General features: G+C 35.1%; 2 protein-coding genes across 2 annotated transcripts; one reads left to right on the top strand and one right to left on the bottom strand.

The window, feature by feature from the left end:
* Positions 1-6,460: 6,460 nt before the first annotated feature.
* Positions 6,461-7,030, bottom strand: LOC115989873. Its single transcript, XM_031113751.1, has one exon. It carries the CDS (start codon positions 7,028-7,030, stop codon positions 6,461-6,463), a length of 570 nt encoding a protein of 189 aa, XP_030969611.1.
* Positions 7,031-18,114: 11,084 nt separating this feature from the next.
* On the top strand, positions 18,115-18,894 carry LOC115988325 (transcription factor MYB114-like). The gene is made up of 3 exons (XM_031111857.1): positions 18,115-18,295; positions 18,414-18,540; positions 18,669-18,894. The coding sequence occupies exons 1-3, from the start codon at positions 18,115-18,117 to the stop codon at positions 18,892-18,894; spliced, it is 534 nt and encodes a 177-aa protein (XP_030967717.1).
* The last annotated feature ends 4,391 nt before the right edge of the window (positions 18,895-23,285 follow it).

Genomic DNA, 23,285 nt, shown 5'->3' on the forward strand with positions numbered 1-23,285 from the left:
AAAGAAAGATCAGAGATTGAGCATGGTTTGTATCTAAAAAGAAGGGGGAGAAGAAAAAACATACCTCAAAGAGAGCGTAGAATACTCAGCCACGGAATGCACCGACTCGAAGAAAAACACAGAAAAAAGTCAGAGAAGAAGAAGCTTAGAACAATGATGGGAAGTTGGAGAAAGTGAAGGGAAAGTGAAAAGAGGGGTAGTTTAAAAACCAAGGCACAAAAAATTGAAATTCAGCGAGAAACCCCAAGAGTCCCACAATTGGAGCATTAACTCCATTGGTCAGAATATGCCACGTGGCCACGGTATGTGTGGCGCCGCCACTATGCATTAAATGTGGAGCGAAACCCCCAAGAACCATGTCGGATCAGGGAACCTTTCATCTTCTGATGGTCATCATGGCATATCACGATGACCACGGAACCTGGGGGGCAGCTGATGGGACTAATGAACTCAATTTCCCTAGACGATCTCATCAAATATACTCGTCCACCTCAACGCAATACAAACGAACACAGGGGGACTATTAATAAGAACATTCAATGCCTCGAGCAGTTACCAAACAACTGGCAGACTGTTGGAGCCTCATCAAAACCCATATTCATGAGACTTGAGGCAATACAAAAAGGACACTAAAGCCATAATTAAGGCCCCCAATGGCTAAGAACCACAAAGCTGTATATATACACTTCGAATAGCTACAAACCAGGTACATACACACACCTAAAAGTACTCATAAGTGTATCTGATATTCTCTGTCTTTTCTAAAGGCTTCCTTGTATTGACTTTGGTATCGGAGACATTGTGGCAGACACCACACCGGTGACTACTTTGAGGGAGCCATTTGCCGTATTTGTAGGAATACAGACGAGGACTTAGTTCCATCTGGACACACTCACAAAGACTGACGATTTGCACTTCATCAGTGGGTAAATTTTGAAAAGTTGAAAGTGGATAGGTGAGTCATCAACTCACTATTTGCCTTAGCTTACACGTGCTCCACCCCAAAGTCCATTTCTCTTGTTTTCTTTGCTGCACCAGAAGCTTCTTGGTTCATTTTCTTTGTTTTTTTGTTTTCTTTCTCTCTTTGCACTTACATGGCAACACCTCTCTCTCACTATCTCACTGAAACAATAAATCTCACTCTAAAGAAGAAATTAAACGATTAGCACTAAGGTTTCAACTTCAAAGCTTGTGGGTAAGTAAATAAAACTTCATCTGACTTTGGCTATTTTGATGGTGTGATTGTTTTGTTTATTTTCCCTTCTTTATTCTCTAATCTAATAGTAGAAGCTGAAATTGTGATTTTGTTTTAGTAGTTTGAAAGATTGATGATATTATGGTCTACTGGATGCTGAATAACGTATTTTAATATGTATAGTATTGGTATAAAAGTACCCAAATGAAATGAGGACCATTTGCATGTATTTGATTATTTTGTAAGAACATATGTTGAGGTTGTCACAGTGACAGATTTGATGTTTACAACAAGAAAAATCTGTATTAAATCATATTTTGTGAATTAGGATGCTAGGAGTAGTTTTTATGAATTCTAAGACACACATGGCTGTAATGGAAGTGGTCTCACAGCATTTGGATTGATATAAAAATAATAGTTTAATTTCTAAGTTGCATGAAATTATGTTAGGACAGATTTGAGTATGTTGTCTTGTATGATTTTTGATAAATCATGGTTTTATGCTTTGACTCTAAAATTGATATAGTATTTACTAGTCCTCTGGAAGAGTGGCTCTGTAAAATTTCATGAAGATTTGATGTGTATAGATAGCTCATTTGTATTTTACAAATGAGACATATGCTGCTGAAATGAGCAGTAAACAGTAAATGATAACTCTGATTTTGTGGAATTAATTCTAAAGTTAGGGTGAATGTTTAGAGTTATAATTTAATATGCTTATCTTTTGGTATGTCTAGATCATAGATGAATTTTTATGCCTTGGTTTTTCTATGTTTGGTACATAATGTGTTTGATGAATGCATCTTGTCTTTGGGGAAACTTTATGTGATGGGAATTAAGATTTTATTGAGTTTGAGAGTTAGGTTGTGTTTGAGGTATAAGTTTATATATTTAGGAAGAGTTGTTAGTAATAAGTTTTGGTCTTTCATTTAGGTGACGAGAACGAGAACGTGGACACTTGAGCTTTTCTTATACAAATCTCTCGCGTCTTTTGTTTTCAGGTAAGGGATGAGTAGCATGTGTGTTTAATAAGAATAAGGACTATTTAGAAAATTATTATACATCAAAACCTTTTAATTAGAGATATTACATATAAGCATGATTTAAGTAAAGATTTATGTTCATGACTTATTGAATCCTATATATATATGATAATTTTAGCATATTGATGCTATTAGTTATATCACGAACGTAATATTTAAAGAATGAAATGGATATGCTACTGTTATGAAATATTTGTGTAAAAGGTTAATTATTAGAAAAATATAATTTTCGGTTATTCTATTATTATGATTTGAACTCAGATAGTAGGGGTTATAGTACTGGTATTTCCATGGAGATTTTGATTGGCCATTATAAGTGGTGAGGACTCTACTGTACCCGCCCTCGTTGGTAATGGCCAACTTGTGGAAGATGCCAACCAACCCCCATGGTTGATGATATGATCACATTGAAAGGGGTGATACTTTTTGATATGATCTTGGGATTTCCTAGCATTGTGGGGAATGCTGGATGCCTGGCACTTTGTGTTAGAAGCCCCCCAAAGTTGTGACAGACTTACAATTGGATTAACTAATGTGTATCATAAATGAGCTATTAAGCTATTTGGAAGTCATAAGAAAAGTATGATGATAAGAAAAGTATGTTGAATGTGTTATAAGTCTGATAGAAAGTTTATGATAAAGTAATTTATAGTCTATTTAAAGATAAGGTTATTGAATTATGTTTAAGTTCCTTATTATGTCCTTTTTATTATTATATGGAAGGAAAATGAAGTATTTTCATCAGAAAGTTCATAAGTATATTAAGAATAGTATGAAGACTATATATCAAAGCTGACATATCCATAAAATATTTGATTTACATGTATTCTTATTAAATGCTCATGGAGCTTAAAACCTTACTGGGCTTTGCAACTCATCTTATTATATTTTAGTGCACAGGTTCTTCCTTAGAAGCAGCAAGAGTATTAGAGGTGGCAAGGAATCTGTGATTCTCATTTTATTAGAATGTAAAGTTTTTGTTGTATAATAGTCTAGCTCTTTTGTTGTATAGGAGGAATCAAGATATACTTGATCCTTTGAGCACCGATGTAATTCAGAACCTTAGTTTGTTTCAAACCCCAGTTTTATGTCTTGGGGTTAGGTTTGTAAATAATAGTTTTGCTAAAAGTTTAGTTATGTAATAATTACTGAATACTTTAAGTTTCAACCAAGTTGTAATCTTGCAAGTTTGAAATGAATGAAGTTTCAAAGTTTTTGACAGTTGTGGTATATATTGGCTTTTATACAAGAAAATAAACAAGAATACAAGAAACGATTTTTGATAAGCACCTTAAGCTTAAGTTGGTTCGTGTTAGTATTGAGGTAAACTTGATATTAACATATCGGTCATGCTTTAAATTCTGAAGTACAGGTTTGAGTCGTGACACAAGGTATGTGGTCTGAAGAGCCAAGCATGACCAAAGTTCTGTTTGATACTTAAACAAGTAATATGAAATGTAACGCATAATGTCATAAACAAAAATATGGCGGAAAGGACTTTCATTAATAATAATACCTTCACAGGTTATTTACATTCTAGGGGCGAGGTATAACATTTTCATCTAGATCTTCTAGATAATATGCACCTATCCCAACCATCGATGTGATACGATATAACCCTTTCCAGTTGGGCCTTAATTTTTCCCATGCTGGGTTCTTTGCAGTACCCAAAACCTTTCTTAATACCAAGTCACCAGGCGCTAATGGCCTTAACCTCATGTTGGCATCGTACCCTTGCTTAAGCTTGTGTTGATAATACGTCAATTGAATCATGGCATTTTCTCTTTTCTCTTCAATTAAATCTAAACTCTTTTCTAACAGCCCATCATTGTTACTCAGGGTGAAGGAGCTCGTCCTCGGTGTTGGGAATTTGGTCTCCAGATGAATTACAGCCTCAGCCCCATAAGTCATTGAAAAGGGTGTCTCCCTTGTTGACCTACAAGGTGTAGTCCGATATATCCAAAGGATGTGTGGCAGGTCTTCTACCCATTTTCCCTTTGCATCATCCAGCCTCTTCTTCAGTCCATTCACTATGACCTTATTGATAGCCTTGGCCTGTCCATTTCCCTGTGGATAAGTCGGGGTGGAATACCTATTCTTATTGCTCAGGTCACAACAGTACCTCCTGAAAGCTTTACAATCAAACTGAAAACCATTGTCCGAGATGAGGGTATGAGGGATCCCAAACCGAGTGACAATATTTTTCCAAACAAACCTTCTAGCATCCACATTCGAGAAAGGTCTACATCTGTCTGCTGACCGAGAGATGAATCGGTTAAAGGCAGCTGTCATCCCCGTTAACTTCTAGACCTCTTTAGGATTCCGAGGAGGCTGCAAGCTGTTAATTGTTTTAAATTGGTCAGGATCTACTTCAATTCCCCGGTGAGTGACCATGTATCCCAAGAAATTTCTTGAACCAACACCAAAAGAGCACGTAGATGCATCGAGGCATAGCTTGTGTTTCCTTAATATATCAAAGATATTCCCGAGGTTGCTAACGTGCTCGAATTCTAGCTTACTTTTGACCACCATATGATTTATATAAACCTCAATATTTTTGTCTAATTGTGGCTCAAACATCCTGGTCATTATTCTCTGATAGGTAGGCCCTGCATTCTTCAATCCAAAAGGCATCACCTTGTAGTGGTAATTTCCAGTAGGAGTAACAAAAGTTATCTTCTCTTGATCACCCATAGCCAGTGGTATTTGATGGTATCCCTGAAAGGCATCCAAAAAGCTCATCCGAGTATGGCCTACAATTGCATCCATTAGTTAGTCTATCTAAGGCATGAGGAAATGGTCTTTTGGACAGGCCTTGTTCAAATCTGTGAATTCCACACATACTCGCCACTTTCCACTCTTCTTTTTCACCACTACAGTATTGGCTAGCCACTCAGGGTAAAATACCTCTTTAATAGCCCCAGCTTGCTTAAGTTTGATCATCTCGTCCTTGACAGCATCAGAATGCTCTTTAGATAACCGCCACGGTGGTTGCTTTTTGGGGACGACAGCCGGGTTGACATTTAAATGATGGAAAATGAAGTTTGAGTCCACCCCAGGAGCTTTATAAGCACTCTATGCGAACACATCAATATTCCTTTTGAGAAACACTATTAGCTCTTCCTTCTCTCGAGGAGGTAGCTGAGCTCCGACCTGAAAAAAACTTTTCTGAATCATTATCTATAACAATCTTCTCTGACTTCTCACACTTTGCCCCTTCTGGCACCGCATCCAAGGATAACACCAAAATCCTTGATGGCTATAAGCCCTCTTCACCAGAGGCCAAGGGCCCAACTTCAGGATGATGCATAATTGTAGCTATCAAGCACTGCCTAACCACAGACTGGCTCCCAACCAGCTCCTAAATCTGGTCCCTAGACGGATATTTCACTTTCAAATGTAAGGTGGAAGAAATAGCCCCCAGGGCATAAAGCCCGGGTCTTGTCATAATGGCAGTGTAGGGGGAGTAGGCATCCACTATAATGAAGTCAACCTCCACCACTTCCAAACCTGCTTGCACCAGTAGTCTAATCTGACCCTTCGGAATAGCGACTTTCTCGTTAAAGCCTAACAAGGGTGAATCATAGACTGTCAAATCCTCAGGTTTCAAGTTTAGCCTATTATACAAATCAGGGTACATGATATCTGCACCGCTGCCCTGATTTACCGACACCTTCTTCACATCATACCCTTCTATCCTGAAGGTGACCACTAGAGTATCGTCGTGTGGCTGTATGGTTCCAACCTTGTCCTCATCCGAGAAACTCAACGCTGGACAGACCTCCATCTTAGCCCTTTTCGGATCAGGGTTGGAGTTCTCGGCAGGTGGCCGAGTTATAAACATCACCCTAGAGGGATGAGAACCAGTCCTTCCTGGAGCAGCAAGGATGACATTAATTGTGCCCAAAGGTGGCCTTGAAGAAGTATCTCTCTGAGATCTCGATCCTGCTTGGCTGCTTTGCCCACTGGGCTGATATAGAAATTGCTTTAACCTTTCATCTCTGACCAGCTGTTCCAGATGATTCCACAAAGTTCTGCAATCTTCTGTGGTGTGTCCTTGCTCTTGGTGGTATTGGCAATGAAGGTTTTGATTGCACTTCATAGGGTTTCCTCCCATCTTATTTGGCCATTTAAAATATGGTTCATTCTTAATTTTTTCCAAGACTTGATGCACTGGCTCACGGAACACTGTGCTGACCACCTGAGTAGCAGTAAACCCAGATTACCCAGCAAAGTCTCTTCGGGGCTGGTTATTATTGTATCTGTCTGACCTGAAATCCCTCCTATCTTGAGGGATAACCTTAACCTTCCCCTTACCTTGCTGTTGGTCCTCCTTAACCCTCTTATATTCATCAATACGGTCCATGAGCTGACACACACTTCTAATGGGTTTTCTTGTTAAGGATTTCCTCAAATCATGCTCGGCGGGCAGGCCAACCATGAAAGTCCTTATAGCTACGTCATCAAAATTCCCATCAATCTCATTAAACATCTCCCAGTACCTGTCAGAGTATGTCTTCAGGGTCTTACCCTCTCGCATAGTCATGGACAACAAAGAGTCTAAAGGCCAAGGAACTCTGCTACACGTAACAAAACAAGATCCGAACGCCTGAGTGAGTTCTTTAAAGGAATTAATAGAACCTGCTCCTAGGCCATCAAACCATCTCATAGCCATAAGCCCCAAACTGGATGGTAACACCTTGCACATTAAGGCCTCATTCTTGGAGTGTACTGCCATTTTCTGGTTGAAGTGGCTTATATGTCCCACAAGGTCTGTCCGACCATTGTACATGGTAAATGTTGGCTAAGTGAAGCGCCAAGGAAGTTTTCCTCCTTCAATCTTGCATGTGAAAGGTGATATGGAAATTTGGTTCAATGTCCTACTCATAGCGTCGTTTCCCAGACCTTTGCAAGATGGGCTTTTACCTCTCCGCTTATGGTGGTGATCCTCATCGCATGAGAAGAACTCACTGGGGGGAGTCCTCGACCTGGGCCTGTAACTGCCATCTCCATCACCATCAGAAGAAGAAACAGAACTTGAAGGAGTCCTCTTCTGTCGTTCACGGCGCAACCTCCTTCGCAAATGATCAATCTCCAGTTGCATGGTTCTAGCATTCTTTTCATGAGAGACGTGGGTCCCACTTCGAGATTAGCCCCTACTAGTATGGGTGGTATGCACACTACCCTCCTGGTTCCTTCTTCGTTTAAGATTGAAAAAATGATCTTGACGTTGGGATCCCATAGATTCCGCCTAGTTTGGCTCGGAGTCCACTATCACTGAATTCTTATCACACTAAAGCTCAAGTAATTCCCATAGACGATGCCAATTGTAAGGACACGGTTCGGTTCCTAAGCCCAAAGGGTGAAAGGAAGTAGGCCCAACAAGCCCAATACAGTGAAAGAACTTTCTTATGAATAACAAAAAATTTTATTTAGAAAATGAATAAAGAGTGAGCTATATATATTTACTCCATAATTGGCTCACTAAAAAAAAGTCCTATAGCCACGTTTTAAAAACGCGGCAATAGCTTTTGAAAACGTGGCTACAGGACAATTCGGCCTACAGTTGCATTTTTTTTAGCTGCGTTTTCAATCGTGGCCTAAAACCCGTAACTATAGGCCAGGACCAATGGCTGTGTTTTTAGAAACATATAGGACATACTTTAGCTGCATTAATAAAAGGCGGTTATAGGGGACAACTATAGCCAAATTTTAAAAACGTGACTATAACCCTGTTTTTTTTTTTTTTTTTTTTTTTTTTGAATTTGGCTATAGCCGCGTTTTTTTAAAATGTGGCTATAGTTTTTTTTTTTCCCTGGCCAGATGGCAAATGCCTATCTACAAAAGATGATGAGTTCAAATGAAAGTCAAAGAATGCTGGGTCATGTCATGTTTTATCTTACCACAATGCAAGTCAAAGAATCATGCCTATTCCCAAGCAATACAAATTTCTTATACAACAGAATCAAGTTTGGAACCAAACACGTCCAATGAGCATAATGCAAGTGAAAGCATCGTGCCACATATCCAAATGGAATCTAAGTATCTCATTCAACCAAAGACCAGGTGTTCATATATGAAAAATAATGTTAAAAGAAAATAACTAATATTATCTTCTCTTCCATGCACACCTTTGTTTTGATTACTTTCAATTGCAGCTTTCATCACATCAATATTTTTACGAGGTGCAACTCCATTGTCATAAAAGTCAAGTCGCTCCTCAACTTGTTCATGAAGTTTCTCCCCCAAAACAGTAGATCTGTTCTCTGCATCGCATCACAAGACAAGGCAACAAAATCAATAATGAGGGACAAAAGCAGTAATGCTTGAGAAACGTCCGGAGTGATTGCTGTATCAAGCGTTTGTCGTAGAACATAAACTAAATAAATTTTATATAAAATGGAAATCTTTTGACATTTTGAAATGTTATTTACCTAAGTAAGCTTTTGAATGTTCATAATTTTTTACATGTTCGATCTTATATATATTAATTTGTTCATTTTATTTTGATTTGGGTTTTTATTTTGATCTCATAACAACAAGAATTTAATCCTAGACTCGCACCCAAACCCAATTAAGTGGCATGTCTTTCAGTCACATTTGGTTGTTCGTTCCCAATGAAGATCACACTTATTTTTTAGAAAAGGTTTCTCCTTTATGCTTGCTTCTACTTTCACTACCCAATACTATGCATATGGAGCCCCTACAATCAGTTTCACCAACGATTTTTTTTTTTTAACTGAAGTATACTTTTGGCACTGTTCGTGGTTGGTTTTATTTTTATCATTTTACATTTCAAAATTTTTATTTTGTCCTCAAATTTATATATGAATGATAAAAAAATCGAATCTTAAAAGCCAACAGTATAATTTAGTATTTACCTTTTCTTTGTTTACTATTCAAACCAACTGGTCTTCAAATTCAAAGGTCAGGAGAAAATGGGCAAATGCCCCTTTCAAAAAAAAAAATCTAGTATTTTGCCCCCTTTCCCAAACTAATTAGGGAAATGCCCCTCTTTTGAAACTCGATTTTCTCCAAATCGAGTTAAAAAAAAAAAATTTGGAGCCCTATAGTGGCATTCTACTTCTTATTAGGTAGTAGTGTATTATTCAAACAATTGTTTTTTAGACTTCACCTAATCTTAGGCAAGTTTAAAGTCTCCTCCTTATTCATTGAATTTTTTTTTTCCCAAATATTAAAATTAGGATGACTTTTACCTTAGAAAGTCAATGATGGATTGAATATAACTTTGTGTTTGAAAGGAAAATAAACTAGTATGTGAGATTTGGTTTAATTGATTATGGAATTTCTAAATCTAAATAGTATAGTAGTAAAAATGTAAAATAGAAGCTTTGAAATTTTTCTAAACTTTCTTCTGTGTTGTAACATAAAATTTTGAAAATTCTTGGTTCTCAACATTAAAACCGTAATTGTTAGATCCAAATTATAACTCACCTACTAAAGTTCATACTTTCATTTTTCTCTTCAAATTCTCTTATTGAAAATATTATTTTGGTATTTACACTGGATTTTTCTTTATTTTGCCTTTGAAATGTAGGTAAGATATGCAATATCTGTCGCTTTGTGGGAAAAATTATTGAAATTAATCTCATATGATTTAAATATCTGAATGTATAATTTCATAAACATTATGTAAAACATAATTATTGTAGGTGACTAGATGTGGAGACTGGACCACCCAAAGCAAACAGATTTAGGTGGTACCGTTGTCTTTGTTGCACATGGTACCTTTAATCAAACATAATAGATACTTTCATTTGTCAAACAGTGGTAGATAGCAATAACTTGATGTATTTGTCTTCTTCTACTCGAATTCTCTTCTCCTATAAAAGGATAACAAACTGGTTTTATAAGAATCAACGAGTACTGTTCAGCAAAAAAAAAAAAAAAAAAAAAGAGTCAACGAGTACTGTAACACATACTTCCCAAACAGTAGAAAGCCCTTTTCTTTTAAAAGTTTTTCAGTACGTGTGGAAGGAGCTAACTACTATCACTTAGAGTCTGTAAGGTATGTTTGTATTATATATTGAGCAAGCATACATGTCTATATCATTATTTCTCTCTCTTTTTTCATTAAGTCTTTTGTACTATTTACTATTATTATTATTGTGTGTTGTGGTATGTTTGTATTATATATTGAGCAAGCATACATGTCTATATCATTATTTCTCTCTTTTTTTTCATTAAGTCTTTTGTACTCTTTACTATTATTATTATTGTGTTGTTTTATTTTTAACTGTTGTGAACTCGTATACATGTATTTGCTTTAAAGTTTATATCATCAACCAGTTTTTGAGCCGAAGTTAGGCAAATATTATTTGGCGTAAAGGAACCAGTTTTAGACATTGTAAAGCATATATTTGGTCTTAGATACCAACGATAATCTAGAATGGATCATATAGTAATCATAGTAATGATAAAATAGAATGTATCAACTCTTGGTTGGAAACCAACAAGTAAGCGTAGGTCTTTCTCAAAAAAAAAAAAAAAACAAGTAAGCGTAGGTAATGGAGGAATTTTTCCTCCTTGTCTCTCTGTTGTTAAGCAAAGGGGGATTTTCCTCCTTATCTTCAGCAGTAGAAGTTCTCTGTCCCTTCTACACGAAGGAGTGTTTTGTTTTGGGATTGTTCTTTTGTCTCTCTGGAGAAATCAAGAATATCCATGGAGCTTGTGGGGTTTTTTTGTTGTGGGATTGGGGAAACACTTTTCTTTTTGTGACGAGTCTACTACTCATTCTACATCGACAAATATGGAGGAAATCACTGCTACTTGGCGAAAAGTGTCAAAGCAACAATTTGGACCTACTCTCAGTCAGGAAAGGTGAAATGTATGTGCCTGGGCATTATGAGCGAAATCAGTCTTGCACAATAGGGAGGAGTACGGTGGAGACTGGGAAAAGAGGGGGGAATGCAGCAAGCTCGGTGGAGGAGGGCAGTGCTGACGTGGTGCACAAGAAAGTTTCTTCAGTTACAACTCATGAAGTAACATCCTCTTTACTGCTGCCCACAACCATGCAGCTGGTTACGGTTTCAACGCCTACAATTATTGAGGAATTAGTGCTGCATAAGTCCACGTTTGTGGCAGAAATAAATAATAATGATGAGTTATTATTGGCTCGGACTATTGTACCTGATATGAAGTCTAACAACCAGCTAGCACAGAATCTGAAGTGTAATGCAATCAATAGTCCAGCTAAGGTAAAGATTTTTTTGCCACCAAATCCATGCAATCCGGAGCCAATTAATGTAGAAGTTGATGACACAATTATGCCCGAGAATCTTGGAGCTTGTTGCGTTTTTCCTTCAACGGATATAGGCGAGTTGATTCCAATTAATGCCTCGGATCAATCAGTAAGGTCCAATCAATTCCTAGCAGTGGCTACACTGAAACCTATCCTATGGATACTGCAAGATGCTCGGTCTGCACAAGCATCTTATGTACGTTTAATTCCTCCAAAACCTCCAGACCGTGGCAGCCTTGCTCATCAACACACGGGGTGGACTCCTCCAATCAATCACATGTTCAAGGTAAACTTCAACAAAGCTATTTTTAGAGAGGAGCAGAAGGTGGGTGTTGGGGTAATTACAAGGGATGAGCATGGCAGGGTTATTGCATCCATGGCAGGTAGTATTTCTCTGCCCTTTTCTGTTGATGCAGTGGAGGCTTTTGCAGCCAAGGAAGCACTTAAGTTCGATCAAGAGCGTGGTCTATTAGCCATTGTTCTCAAAGATGACTCAAAGCACACTATTGATTCTCTGTTATGCGAGGACGTATCCCTAGCAGACATTGGACACCTCATAGATGATGCAAAGATGTCCGGTATTGGAGTGGGAATACGGGAGAGTAATAGAGCTGTTTTGGTTTCTTTCTCACAAAAAATCCCTCCAACATACAAGGCTGAAGAGATTGAGGCGCTAGCAACCCTCAATGCATTGTCATTTGCGTTTGAGTTGGGATTTCATAGTACTATCCTTAAAGGTGATTCTCTTGGAATGATTCAACCTTTGAAGTTAGAAGAGCGTAGCTTATCACCAACGGGTTTGCTGACTAAAGATGCAAAAATGTTTGCAAACAGTTTTGTAAGATTGTTGTATTCTCACATTAAGAGAAACAACAATGGGGTTGCTCATAGTCTGGCTAAAAATGCGTTATGCATACCAGATTTTCAAGTATGGATGGAAGATGTCCCATCACATACTGTTTCGATTTTACAATTGGATGTAGTTGAATTTCATTAATAAAATCCATTAGTTTCTTTCTCAAAAAAAAAAAAAAAAAAAACTCTTGGTTGATATGCGAAAGAGGGTTATAGATACAAATTGCATATAGAACGTGAAAATAATATAAAGAGTATTAGACTATTAGTGATGGACTAAATACATAGTATTAGTGACAAATTATCCAGGGACCACCCTACATTGCCCCCACACCCCCAAAAAAAAAAAAAATCTAGTATGTATATATGTGTTGAAATTTTAAATTTTGGTCCTAATACCCCCACCCCCCAAAAAAAAAAAAAAAAAAAAAAAAAAAAAAAAAAAAAAAACTGGTATACATATGTAATATGAAAAATTAAGGGGGTGTTTGATACATGCACTTAAAAACTGAAAACATGTATTTGAAAACATGTGCAGAAATATGTGTGGATGAAAAAATGTGTGGAAATACGTATAATATTATTTAAAAACTGAAAACATGTGTTTGAGTGGATATATAAAACGGGGCTTAAGATTTGAATATTTTTGGATCTCCTCTAAAATATTTAGATATTGACCCACAAGAAAAAAAAAAAAAAAAAAAAAAAAAAAAAAAAAAAAAAAAAAAGAGAAGAAGAAGGACTGAAAGTATAACATCAATAACTGACAAACTCTCATCCAAAAAAATAAAATAAATAAATAACCGACAAACTAAAATTAACTACAAATAAAAAATAAATATGGACTGAAAAGCTAAATTACAATTTCCAAATTTTTACCCTAACCTCACTCTTCCTCCACTCAACCTCATCAACGCCTCCATCACTGCTAGCCTGCTACTGTTGTTCTTTTCCTCAGATCAAATCCGATGTTGCTGCTGCTACTGCTCCTCAGATCCTTGACCACAGTCACACACGAGTCTGGTAAATCTGAGAAATTTCTCTCCTCTCTCAAGTTCATATTTGTGTTTTTTTGTCTTTGCTATATTGCTCTTCCTTTGGCCCTCTACCCTCTGCATTTTTTATGAAGTGTGGTGTGTTGTGACTTTGTATGGACTGGTGAGTTGTGACTTTGTATGGACTGGTGTGTTGTGTGGACCATAGACTAGTTTGTGGCATTGTACTGACTACTGTGAAATTGTGGCTTTTTTTTGTGGACCGGTCAACTGTGTTTGTAACTTTTTTTTGTTTTGGTTTTATCAATAAAGATATAAAGTGGGACCACTAGGACCGTAGGACGTGAGTACTGATCAGTGATTGTGAACTTGTGAGACTAGTCTTCGGTAAGTGACTTTTTTGTGAGGCCAAAGTCTTTGGTCTGATTGTTTTGGTTTTATCAAAAATTATGTCTTTGTCACTTTATGTGATGTGGCTAATATTAATAATATATATATAAACTTGTGCTTGTCTGTTTATGATTGTTTTGGTTTCAGATTTTTTTTTTTTTTTTTTTTTTTTTTTTTTTTAAATTTGGTTGAGAAGTCCTTTTTTTTAGTTGGTGTATAGATGTTAGTTTTTATTTTCATAAAAAAAAAAAAAAAAAAAAAAAAATTTAAGCTTTGGCCCCCCAGGTTCGAATCCTAGTTCCGTCCCTGGTGACAAACTTGCTCCCTCGTGATATTTTTGAAGTAATTCAGCAAAGGCTTGAAAAACAAGAAGTACAGATTAGAAAAAATACTTGCTTAGAAGTCATGAATATTTCAATATGCATGAAGAAACACTAAAACTAACATATCTTATTTATCATGAAAGACTTGAGGAATGATATTAAGTTTAAAGGGCATTATATTCTAGAGACAATTATAATATCCTTTATAAATACTAAATGACTTTAAAGTTTTAGACTCTTTCGAGTTCTTAGTTTGAGTTGTAAAAGCGACTCATATTATCTTTGTAAGTCTCGTCATAATTATTTGGAAGATAATAATTTTAAAATGTCATTTGAGGTGACCATGGTTAAATTATAATGGGACAAAAACCTCACATAACAACATAATGTATAGATCATCTAAACATGTACCTAATGTAACCAAATGTTAGCTTAAAGGTTGATAATAAATGCATTAACAAAAACAATTACCATGGAACGAAAACTATAAGTTGAAATTCTATCAAGAAAATAAATAAATACATTGACAAAAAGGTCCCACAATAGAAAAACTGACTTTTCTTTATAACTTATGGATGTGGCTTTTTGATTCATGGCTAGCTGCAAAAAAATAAGAGGGAAAAAAAATACATTTTTAATTTCATTAATATAAGTATCAAACTTAATTTAATTAATATTGGTAGTCTAATTATAGGTTTTTAAAATCAGATTATTAAATTTGTTCTTTTTAAGGTTTAACTCATCAAGTCAATTAGTCTTTAATATGTCCTAGCTTAAATTAACAGCAGCTAATACAAGCACCTTTGAATTGAAAATTGAAGTCCACGGTATTCATTTATACCAGTATAGACTATAGATTCCTATCCAAAAAAAAAAAGAGTATAGACTATAGATATAAAAGCATAAACTTCTAAAGGCTCAACTTTTTATTTTTTAGTGGAACTTAAGGCTCAACTTAAATTATCTTTTCTCAAAAAACAAAAAGCTTAAATTATCAAAAAAAAATTCTATTAAAGTAAAGGGAAAAGTTAACTGATACATTATTGTTTAGGAAATATTTAAAAAAAAAATTATGAAAAAAAAAGAATTAAATTTTTTTTACTATTTTGAATATTTTTCATAAAAATTGTGTTAAATTAAAAATTGCAGAGTGGACTTGTAATGGGGGGGGGGGGGGGGGGGGTTAATTATTGAAAGACGAAAAGGAATGAAAACAATATAAATGTGCCGAACTGTAGCAAGGAGAGGGATTAATCTTTGACAAGACTTTTGTTATCTATGAGAATCGTACTTTTTACAGCTTTTGAAATATAGACATGATAATGATAATATATATGATAGACATTGCTGTAGCTAATGCTATTCTTCAGATAATTTAATGCAACTTCCGACAAAGAAAAAGGGAAAGTTAATAATCTAGTACGTAGGTCATATGAATAATAGAATAATAATACATGAAAAAGTATTATTCATACATTTATACTAAAATAAATATTTTTTCTTCCGTTAAAATTAGAATTATATGTCCTTCAAGCATTTGATAATGTCTCCTCAAAAAAAATAATTTTGATAATGGACAATTTTATATGAAACATAAAAAGTTGTTAAATTAATTTTTTCTTCTCCCATAATATATTTTCTAAACTAAAATCTTTAAAACATTCATTAACTTTTTTTCCAATGTTAATTATCATTGAAAAGTTTTCAGCTCGTTTTCAAAAAAAAAAAAAATATTGTTTTTAGCTAGCTCCATGCATTTACTAGTAGTTCTAGCAAGGTTGTCAAACCCGGATCGGACCGGGCGGTCCGACCGGGTTAACTGGAAATTGGATTGAAATCCAGTTTTTTAAACATATAGATCCAGATTTATTTAAAATTTCGTGAACCCCTTAAACCGCGATTGGACCGCACGGTTCATGCAGACCGATGGCATGAACCGTGCAGTCAAACCGTAGTTCAAACATGCTTGTTAATTAAGAAAAAATCATAAAAGTGCACTTTACCAAGTTTAGAACCTAGGCACGGTCAGAGCTGGAGCTATAGTCTAACCACTCAGCTAAGCTTGCAAGTTGATGCTCAACAATTATTTTTTTATTTTTTAAATACTTGAAGTAACTTAACGCAAATTTATTTTTTTATTTTATAAAAACAACTTAACACAATACTATTCTACTGAATTAAATTATCCATCTCTTAAAAGGAATAAAAAAAATTATAATTAAAATCTTTCAAAGATATTCAACTTTGCTTCAAAAATTAATCATAAATTTTGATGTTTTCATGGTTATTATTTTATTTTATTAACTTTCTTATTTAATTTGTAAATATATGCTTGAAAATAATTAAATTTCCCTCATATATATAGATATATTAGTCAATTTTGCTAGTTTTATAAATTTAATATCTATATTTGGGCTTTAATTAATTATTAAAGTAATTATGACGTCATCATGGTTCGACCTTGGTCAAACCTCGGTCTGGCCTTAAAAACCTTGAACCTCTCCCTTTACCAGTTCTTTGAACGGTCCGAATTTGAAAACCATAAATTCTAGTATACAATAAAATAAGCTCTTTTTCTGGGGTGTGCAAAGTGCAAACAAGAAAGTAGAGTCTTTTTTTGTGCTACACAAGGATCATTCTGAAGAATCTGAACAGAATGTCTTTTGGCTTGCCAGCTCTGTACGTAACTTGTTCACATGCCCTTGGAAATACAAGAGCATTTTTTTTTTTTTTTTTAATTTATTGTCACTGTTACTCCATGAATTGCTGTCGAATACAAAAGTTAATAACCAAACATAAGTCTCATTTAAGATGTTAGTGTTATATTAATGTTTCATTTAACCATGTTGGAGTAATAAATTTAGGATTTTTGTTAAGGGATGCCCTGTTCATTTAAGGAAATACTTGTAATGTATGTTTGTGATTATATCTCAATATTAAGTCCTCACATATTGAGTTTGAGTTCTCAACAAACATAATTGAATTCAAATTCTTTTTTTACTTTTTATAATTCAATAGATGGTGGTTGAAGGATTTGAACTTTGAATATTTCCATTAAAACACTAAAATATGCCAATTAGTTGAACTTCAAGGCTCTTTACGAGTCCAAACCCTTTTAATTGAGATAGAATAATGAGTGACTTAGTAACCTTAGCCCTCTTAAAATTATAAAAGAAGTAAAGGAACTTATATTTTCGTATATAACTAAGCTTTTAGCTAACGTACAAAAATAAAGAAAGTTAGTAAGGATATAAATTGTTAGTTCCAAACTCCAAACCCATTAGATTCCTTAAACATCTCTCACCCTCAACATAAAAAAGTTATCTTTTCTTATTTCTAGAATCATATTATTCCTTAAACATCTTATATAATTTCTTAAACATGTGTTTAATATTTGGATAAACTAGTAATTAAATTAAAATATTTAATAAGCCTTAGCCTCTAAAACAATATTCAATCTTAATGTTATAACAAATAAAATTGACTGTAAGACTTACTTGAAAAAGCTTTATTCAAAGTTATATTATCTACAATATATGAGTTAAGACCAAGAATAAACCAAAGTTTCATTGCTGCATACTGTTCTTGAGCTCTCTTTTTTTAATTCTACTTTAGCAGCTGTTTCAATATTACAAAAAGAAAGTGAAGCGTTTTGGGGTGAAATATTGGTCATAATCTCGAAAGAATCCTTGTCTGATTCTGTTTGTGTAAAGAAAAATATTGAACATCTGAATGGGTCCCTTCTTTGTAAACCGTGCATCATATATATTTATTTATTTTACACTATGGTTTTACTGTTTGACATTATTCAGACTAATCTGTCAAAAATTTTGGCCTCTAACAATGTTGGTTTTGTTAATTAATTAATACACATTAATTTTGATTATTTTCTGTTTTCCTGTACACTGCATGTGATTTTTCTCTCATTCAGTAACCAAACCCATTAAATAAAAACTCTAGGGCACGTTGAATGACACCTCATTATGGTCAATGATTGACTCAATAAAAACTCTAGGGCACGTTGAATTTAGACAAACATAAACAAAAGCTAATGGCTTCCATGGCAGATAGGTCTATTAAAAGAGAAGTGAAGGCAATGGAAGCCATTAATAATGTTTCAACTAAGAAGGAATTCAACAAGGGAGCATGGACAGCTGAGGAAGATAGAAAACTGGCTGAGGTTATAGCAATCCATGGTGCTAAAAGGTGGAAGACAATTGCAACTAAAGCAGGTCATTTTCAATTTCACCAAGTTGAATTCTAAACTTGCTAACTTCAATACTATATTTGTTATGAAAATGATGTTCCTAAATTTTGATCAAAGGCTGAATAAGTCTTTGCTTATTGTAGGTCTTAACCGATGTGGCAAGAGTTGCAGGCTAAGATGGTTGAATTACTTGAGGCCTGACATCAAGAGAGGAAACATATCAGACCAAGAAGAGGATTTGATACTTAGGCTCCACAAACTACTTGGAAACAGGTTAATTAATTCACATGTCAAACATAGACCAATATATATTAACATGGTTGTTCTAACTTCTATGTTCATATAGTTGAACATGGTCAAGGTTGGATTTTCCTATAATTGTTTGTTTTTAATTATCTTCGGTGGTCTTTGATAGCCGGAAGATTACCGGGGCGAACAGATAATGAGATAAAGAACTACTGGAATTCTCATTTGAGCAAGAAGTTAAGGCAGAAGGAGAAGCAAAGTGGAGCTGCAACAAGAGATGGCTATACTGTTCAGGAAAATAAGGAGGAAGAGAAAGTCAATGAAGAAATGAGTGGAGAGGAGAATACATCTAAAGGAGTTGATGACTCAAAAAAGTGACTTTGATGTAGATGAGTTCTTTGATTTCTCTAATGAGACTACTTTCAATTTAGAGTGGGTTAGCCAATTCCTTGAACTTGATCAGGGCTTCAGTGATGTTTCATAAACTGTCTGACCTTTTTTTTCTCTTCATAAATTTGGTGCAGTTCATGCTAATCAGTAGGGTGTATGTGATAATTCATTTAATAACTCTATTTTTTTTTCTTCTAAGTTCTTCATGAATTTGGTGGAGGTATCAGCTCTTAGATGTGCTGAACTGTAAATTACTTCCATGAATTAGTCCTTATCATTTTAGGAAGTTAAATTTCCCTTTCATTTTCTTCTACATCAATCATTGCATACCAACCTGGCCATGGAAAAAGAAAAAAAGAAAAAAAAATTCATGGCTAGCAACCTAAGGCAATAGAAATATGAAAAGCACTATGGTAATGAAAATTTTGGCATTTAGTTCTTAATCGATGACAGTACAGCTTTGGTGATGGAAACAATGGTGTAAAGATATATAGTAAACAGCTATGATAAAAGTGAGAAGGAATTGTCCACATTATTGTGGACAAGGGTTAAAGCATATAAGCATGATGAGACAATTAATATTTGTGCTAAGATAATTTGTAACATTTTAAAGGCCGACAAAGAAGACAAAGCATTCTCATGTCCAGATGATGACTGCATAACACTTTGTGAAAGCCTGAAAGGCATGTAGGTTACTGTATTAGGAAAAGCTTTCGAATCTATAATCGGATTATTTTTTTCTTTCTTCTTTCTTCTTTTCATCACAAAAGAGTTGGAACTTTTCATTCTGAAACTTTTCCCAGCCTTATTATGGCTATAATAAGTCTATATATTTAGAATTATTTTCACAAACTGTTGAGGTAGCAAGTTCTTAATGCTAATCAATAGTCCCATGTGAAAACTAACAACAGCTTGCCACCTCAGTTGGTATGAAAATCCTTGCCTCTTTTATGGATTTCCTGTCTCTTTTTCTCTGGATGCATTTGATTGGCTAGGTTCAAGGACACGTGATATCTTTAACTTTTAATGGGACAACTTTTGCAAGGCACTACCATATATGTTTAGCAGAATCAATTAGCCTAACTTCAGTGACATTTAGTGGCTATATATCTAAGAGAGACTAATGGTAGACAATGCAGATGCAAATCGATATATCACCCTGCTTGACCTTATTAGCGTATGCTAGTAGTGCTGTATCTGTATGGATTGAACTTGTTTTTTCATTTGTTGATCAATTGGTTGATTAGCCCTTGTTGTTTTCTTTCTCTTTCTTTCTTTTTTTTTTTTTTGGTTAAATTGCAGTAATGTACATATTCGGAAAGCAAGGAAAGAGACACATCATTCCTCTCATCTTTCAATCCAATTCTCCTACCACACACGTTATATTCAGAAATTACATCTCTATAAAAATCTGTTACCAAATGGTTAATTTTACTCGCAAAATAAGTTTGATATTTGAACTCATTAGCTCAACCTACCAACCTTTGTCCTTGGTAGCGTACTTAAAGATGGGTGGTCATATTTGCTAAAAGTACTCCTGCTATCCACACTAGGTGTGGTTTTGTTGCCTTTCTCCGTTCAATTATTAGTACATCTGCAAATGCCTATGTCTTTAAATGCAAGCTGGGTTCTGTTAAAGACTTTGACAGTTCTTAGTTGCACACATCATGATTCAATCATGATGTATTTTAATTTACATGCTCAATCTAAAGCATCTTCTTCATCTCTGAAAATAACTTGATGATGAAACACCATGCAAGGTTTGTAATTTTGTGATTCTAGAGGAATCCCTTTCATTCTGTAACCTATTGTACAATTCCATGTAGAACAATGAAGTCCATGCTATGGATTGTAACTTGTTAGGTGACCCTTATTAAATCAGAGTCAACTTGATGAAGTAGATGATGGGGTCCTTCCTGACAGAGATTCTTATAAAGATTAATTGTCAAGCTTACATGAAATCAGGTCCAACTATCAGAAAGCCAGAGAAATAGAACGACCTTGCATTCTATTATAATCTATTCAGAATTGGAATTTACATTCCATAGAATACCATTCTGTCTGTTATGTCACATTCTTTCTGATAATGAAGGTACATACTGTGAAACCACATGCAAAATAAAATTGCAAGTCATTTTCAGTTGCACAACAAAGAAGCTGCCTTATCTACGATGTACAACTGGGTACACACATTGATTAGAGTTCAGAGTCACTTATTATTTTCCACCTACTGAAACTAAAAGAATTAAGTAGATACTTAGATAATGTAACATACCTAACAAATCAACTCGTTATTTATCAAAAAACAAAGGCCAAATGATTTTGCAGATCTTATTCAAGTTTTTGAATGTAATTTCATTTTATTGAATTTCATATTTAATGTAATTGGATGTGTCTTTTGATTTATTATTTACTTACTTAGTTAGTGAAGAGGATAAAATTGAGGAAGACGGATCCATTCAATAAAACCTACCATAAGCGACGGTACTGGGATAATGGATGATCCAAATATTAGGAGAAGGCGACGGGTTAATACGGAAGATATATGGGACAGATTGATTTTCCATAGTGGATGGATTCTAGCTAGACGGACACAAAGGGGATGAATATCAAAGCCACGTGGCATAAATGGAAATATCTTGCACCCTACACAATGATGACCCGATATGGGAAGAATCCTGCAAAATACGTACATTTATAATGATCTTCCCCACAAGGAAACATCTTAGGAGCCAAGAAACGAAGGTCGGTTCTGCGCTACTATAAAAACCCAAAACCCTCAGAAAATGAGGTGCGCATAATTTACCCCAGCTCTTGGAGGGTATTCGGCCGGTACCACACCGGTACTCTCTTTAAGGTTTTCTTTCTTCTTTATTGCGCAAGTTTTATCTGGAGCACGTGAGAATTGTGCAGCTTACTTGTTTGTTTTTAGACCCCTGTAAAACTAGATTATTTAACCTAATTAATTAACCAAGTAATTACTTAGTTCAAATTTTAGATCTAGGTTAACACAATCATATAATCATATCAATGTAAAGTGCGGAATATAAAGAGCACAAAGATATGATGACCCAGGAAACCAAACCGGTAAAAACCTGGGGAGGATTTAACCTAACTATCCTCAAGGTAAACTTGAATCCACTATGAAAGAATCAAAGTTTTACAATAGCGACTTAGACCTCTAACATCCTATTGCTACCCACCAGTAGAAAACTTACTGACACGACCACGTGACAGCTTCGAAACCACGAACTCCTTCTTTCTTGAATTCTCCAGCAAGTATAAGCACTCCTGCTTGTGTATCTTTAAGCTTTTATTGCAACAACTAAATGATCATCAAGCTCTCAATGAAATCTCCATCTTGATAATCTTAAGCATGTGTGAAGGCAACCATCTCTCAGATCTCACAAGAGATTCACACACACAGCAAATAGAGCAACCTCAAAAACGTGGCTAGAGTTTCCCTTTTATACCTAGGGCAAAACATAAAACCCTACATGTCATATGGGCTTAGAGCTAAGTTGGAAATTCTGCAGAAAAAACATTATGCCCGACTTTCGATCGATCGAGCCTAATTCTCTATCGATCGAGCCAGACCGAATTGCACAATGAATTCTACAACAGCTCGATTCCAATTTTACATAAAACACATACTTTGAGTAAGTCTAAAATAAGACTATAAACCTGTTTTGATCATGGTTTGTCAACAATACAAATTAGAGTTCTAATACATTAGTTCCTAAGTACTTAGAACCTAACAAACTCCCCATTTGGCAATCCGTGACAAAACACAAACACTATGCTCAAAGTTACAAGTAAAAGCCCTTTACAAAAAAATGCCCATTACAAAATAATCCAACCTAACTACTATCCATCAGTTGCAAGTGTAGACAGCAGCACGACTAAATCAATTTGTATATTTCCTGAAATACTCAACAAATGCATAAACGCATGTGTGGAAAATACAAGTAAAACAAAATAAAAAAACTAAAGCAAATAACTAACTCTCCCCCTAAGTTAGATACATAAAAAATGTTAGGACATATGTGTTTCACATATTAAGAACATATGTCATGATTTTATGTAATTGGCTAATCCTTTGACAAAATGCACTTTACTTGTATTTGGGTAGATTTAGGATGTGTTTAAATACTTCAAGAAACCATGTTTCAAGATCAAGTGTTGAAGCCCTCAAGTTTGTCTAAGAAAATAAGCTGAAAGTGCAGAGTTACTAAAACTCGACAGCTAGCATGTGTCAAGGTTGAAGAAGCTGTTTCAGCCATATGGCTCGACAACTAGCTCGACAGATGCTCGACAGCTTCGATCTGTCGAGGTTTACAAAAACAGAATTTCTGATCTATTTTTCTTGGAACCCGTGG

The sequence above is a fragment of the Quercus lobata genome, chromosome 5 (assembly GCF_001633185.2).
Source record: "Quercus lobata isolate SW786 chromosome 5, ValleyOak3.0 Primary Assembly, whole genome shotgun sequence".
Taxonomy (NCBI): Eukaryota; Viridiplantae; Streptophyta; class Magnoliopsida; order Fagales; family Fagaceae; genus Quercus; species Quercus lobata.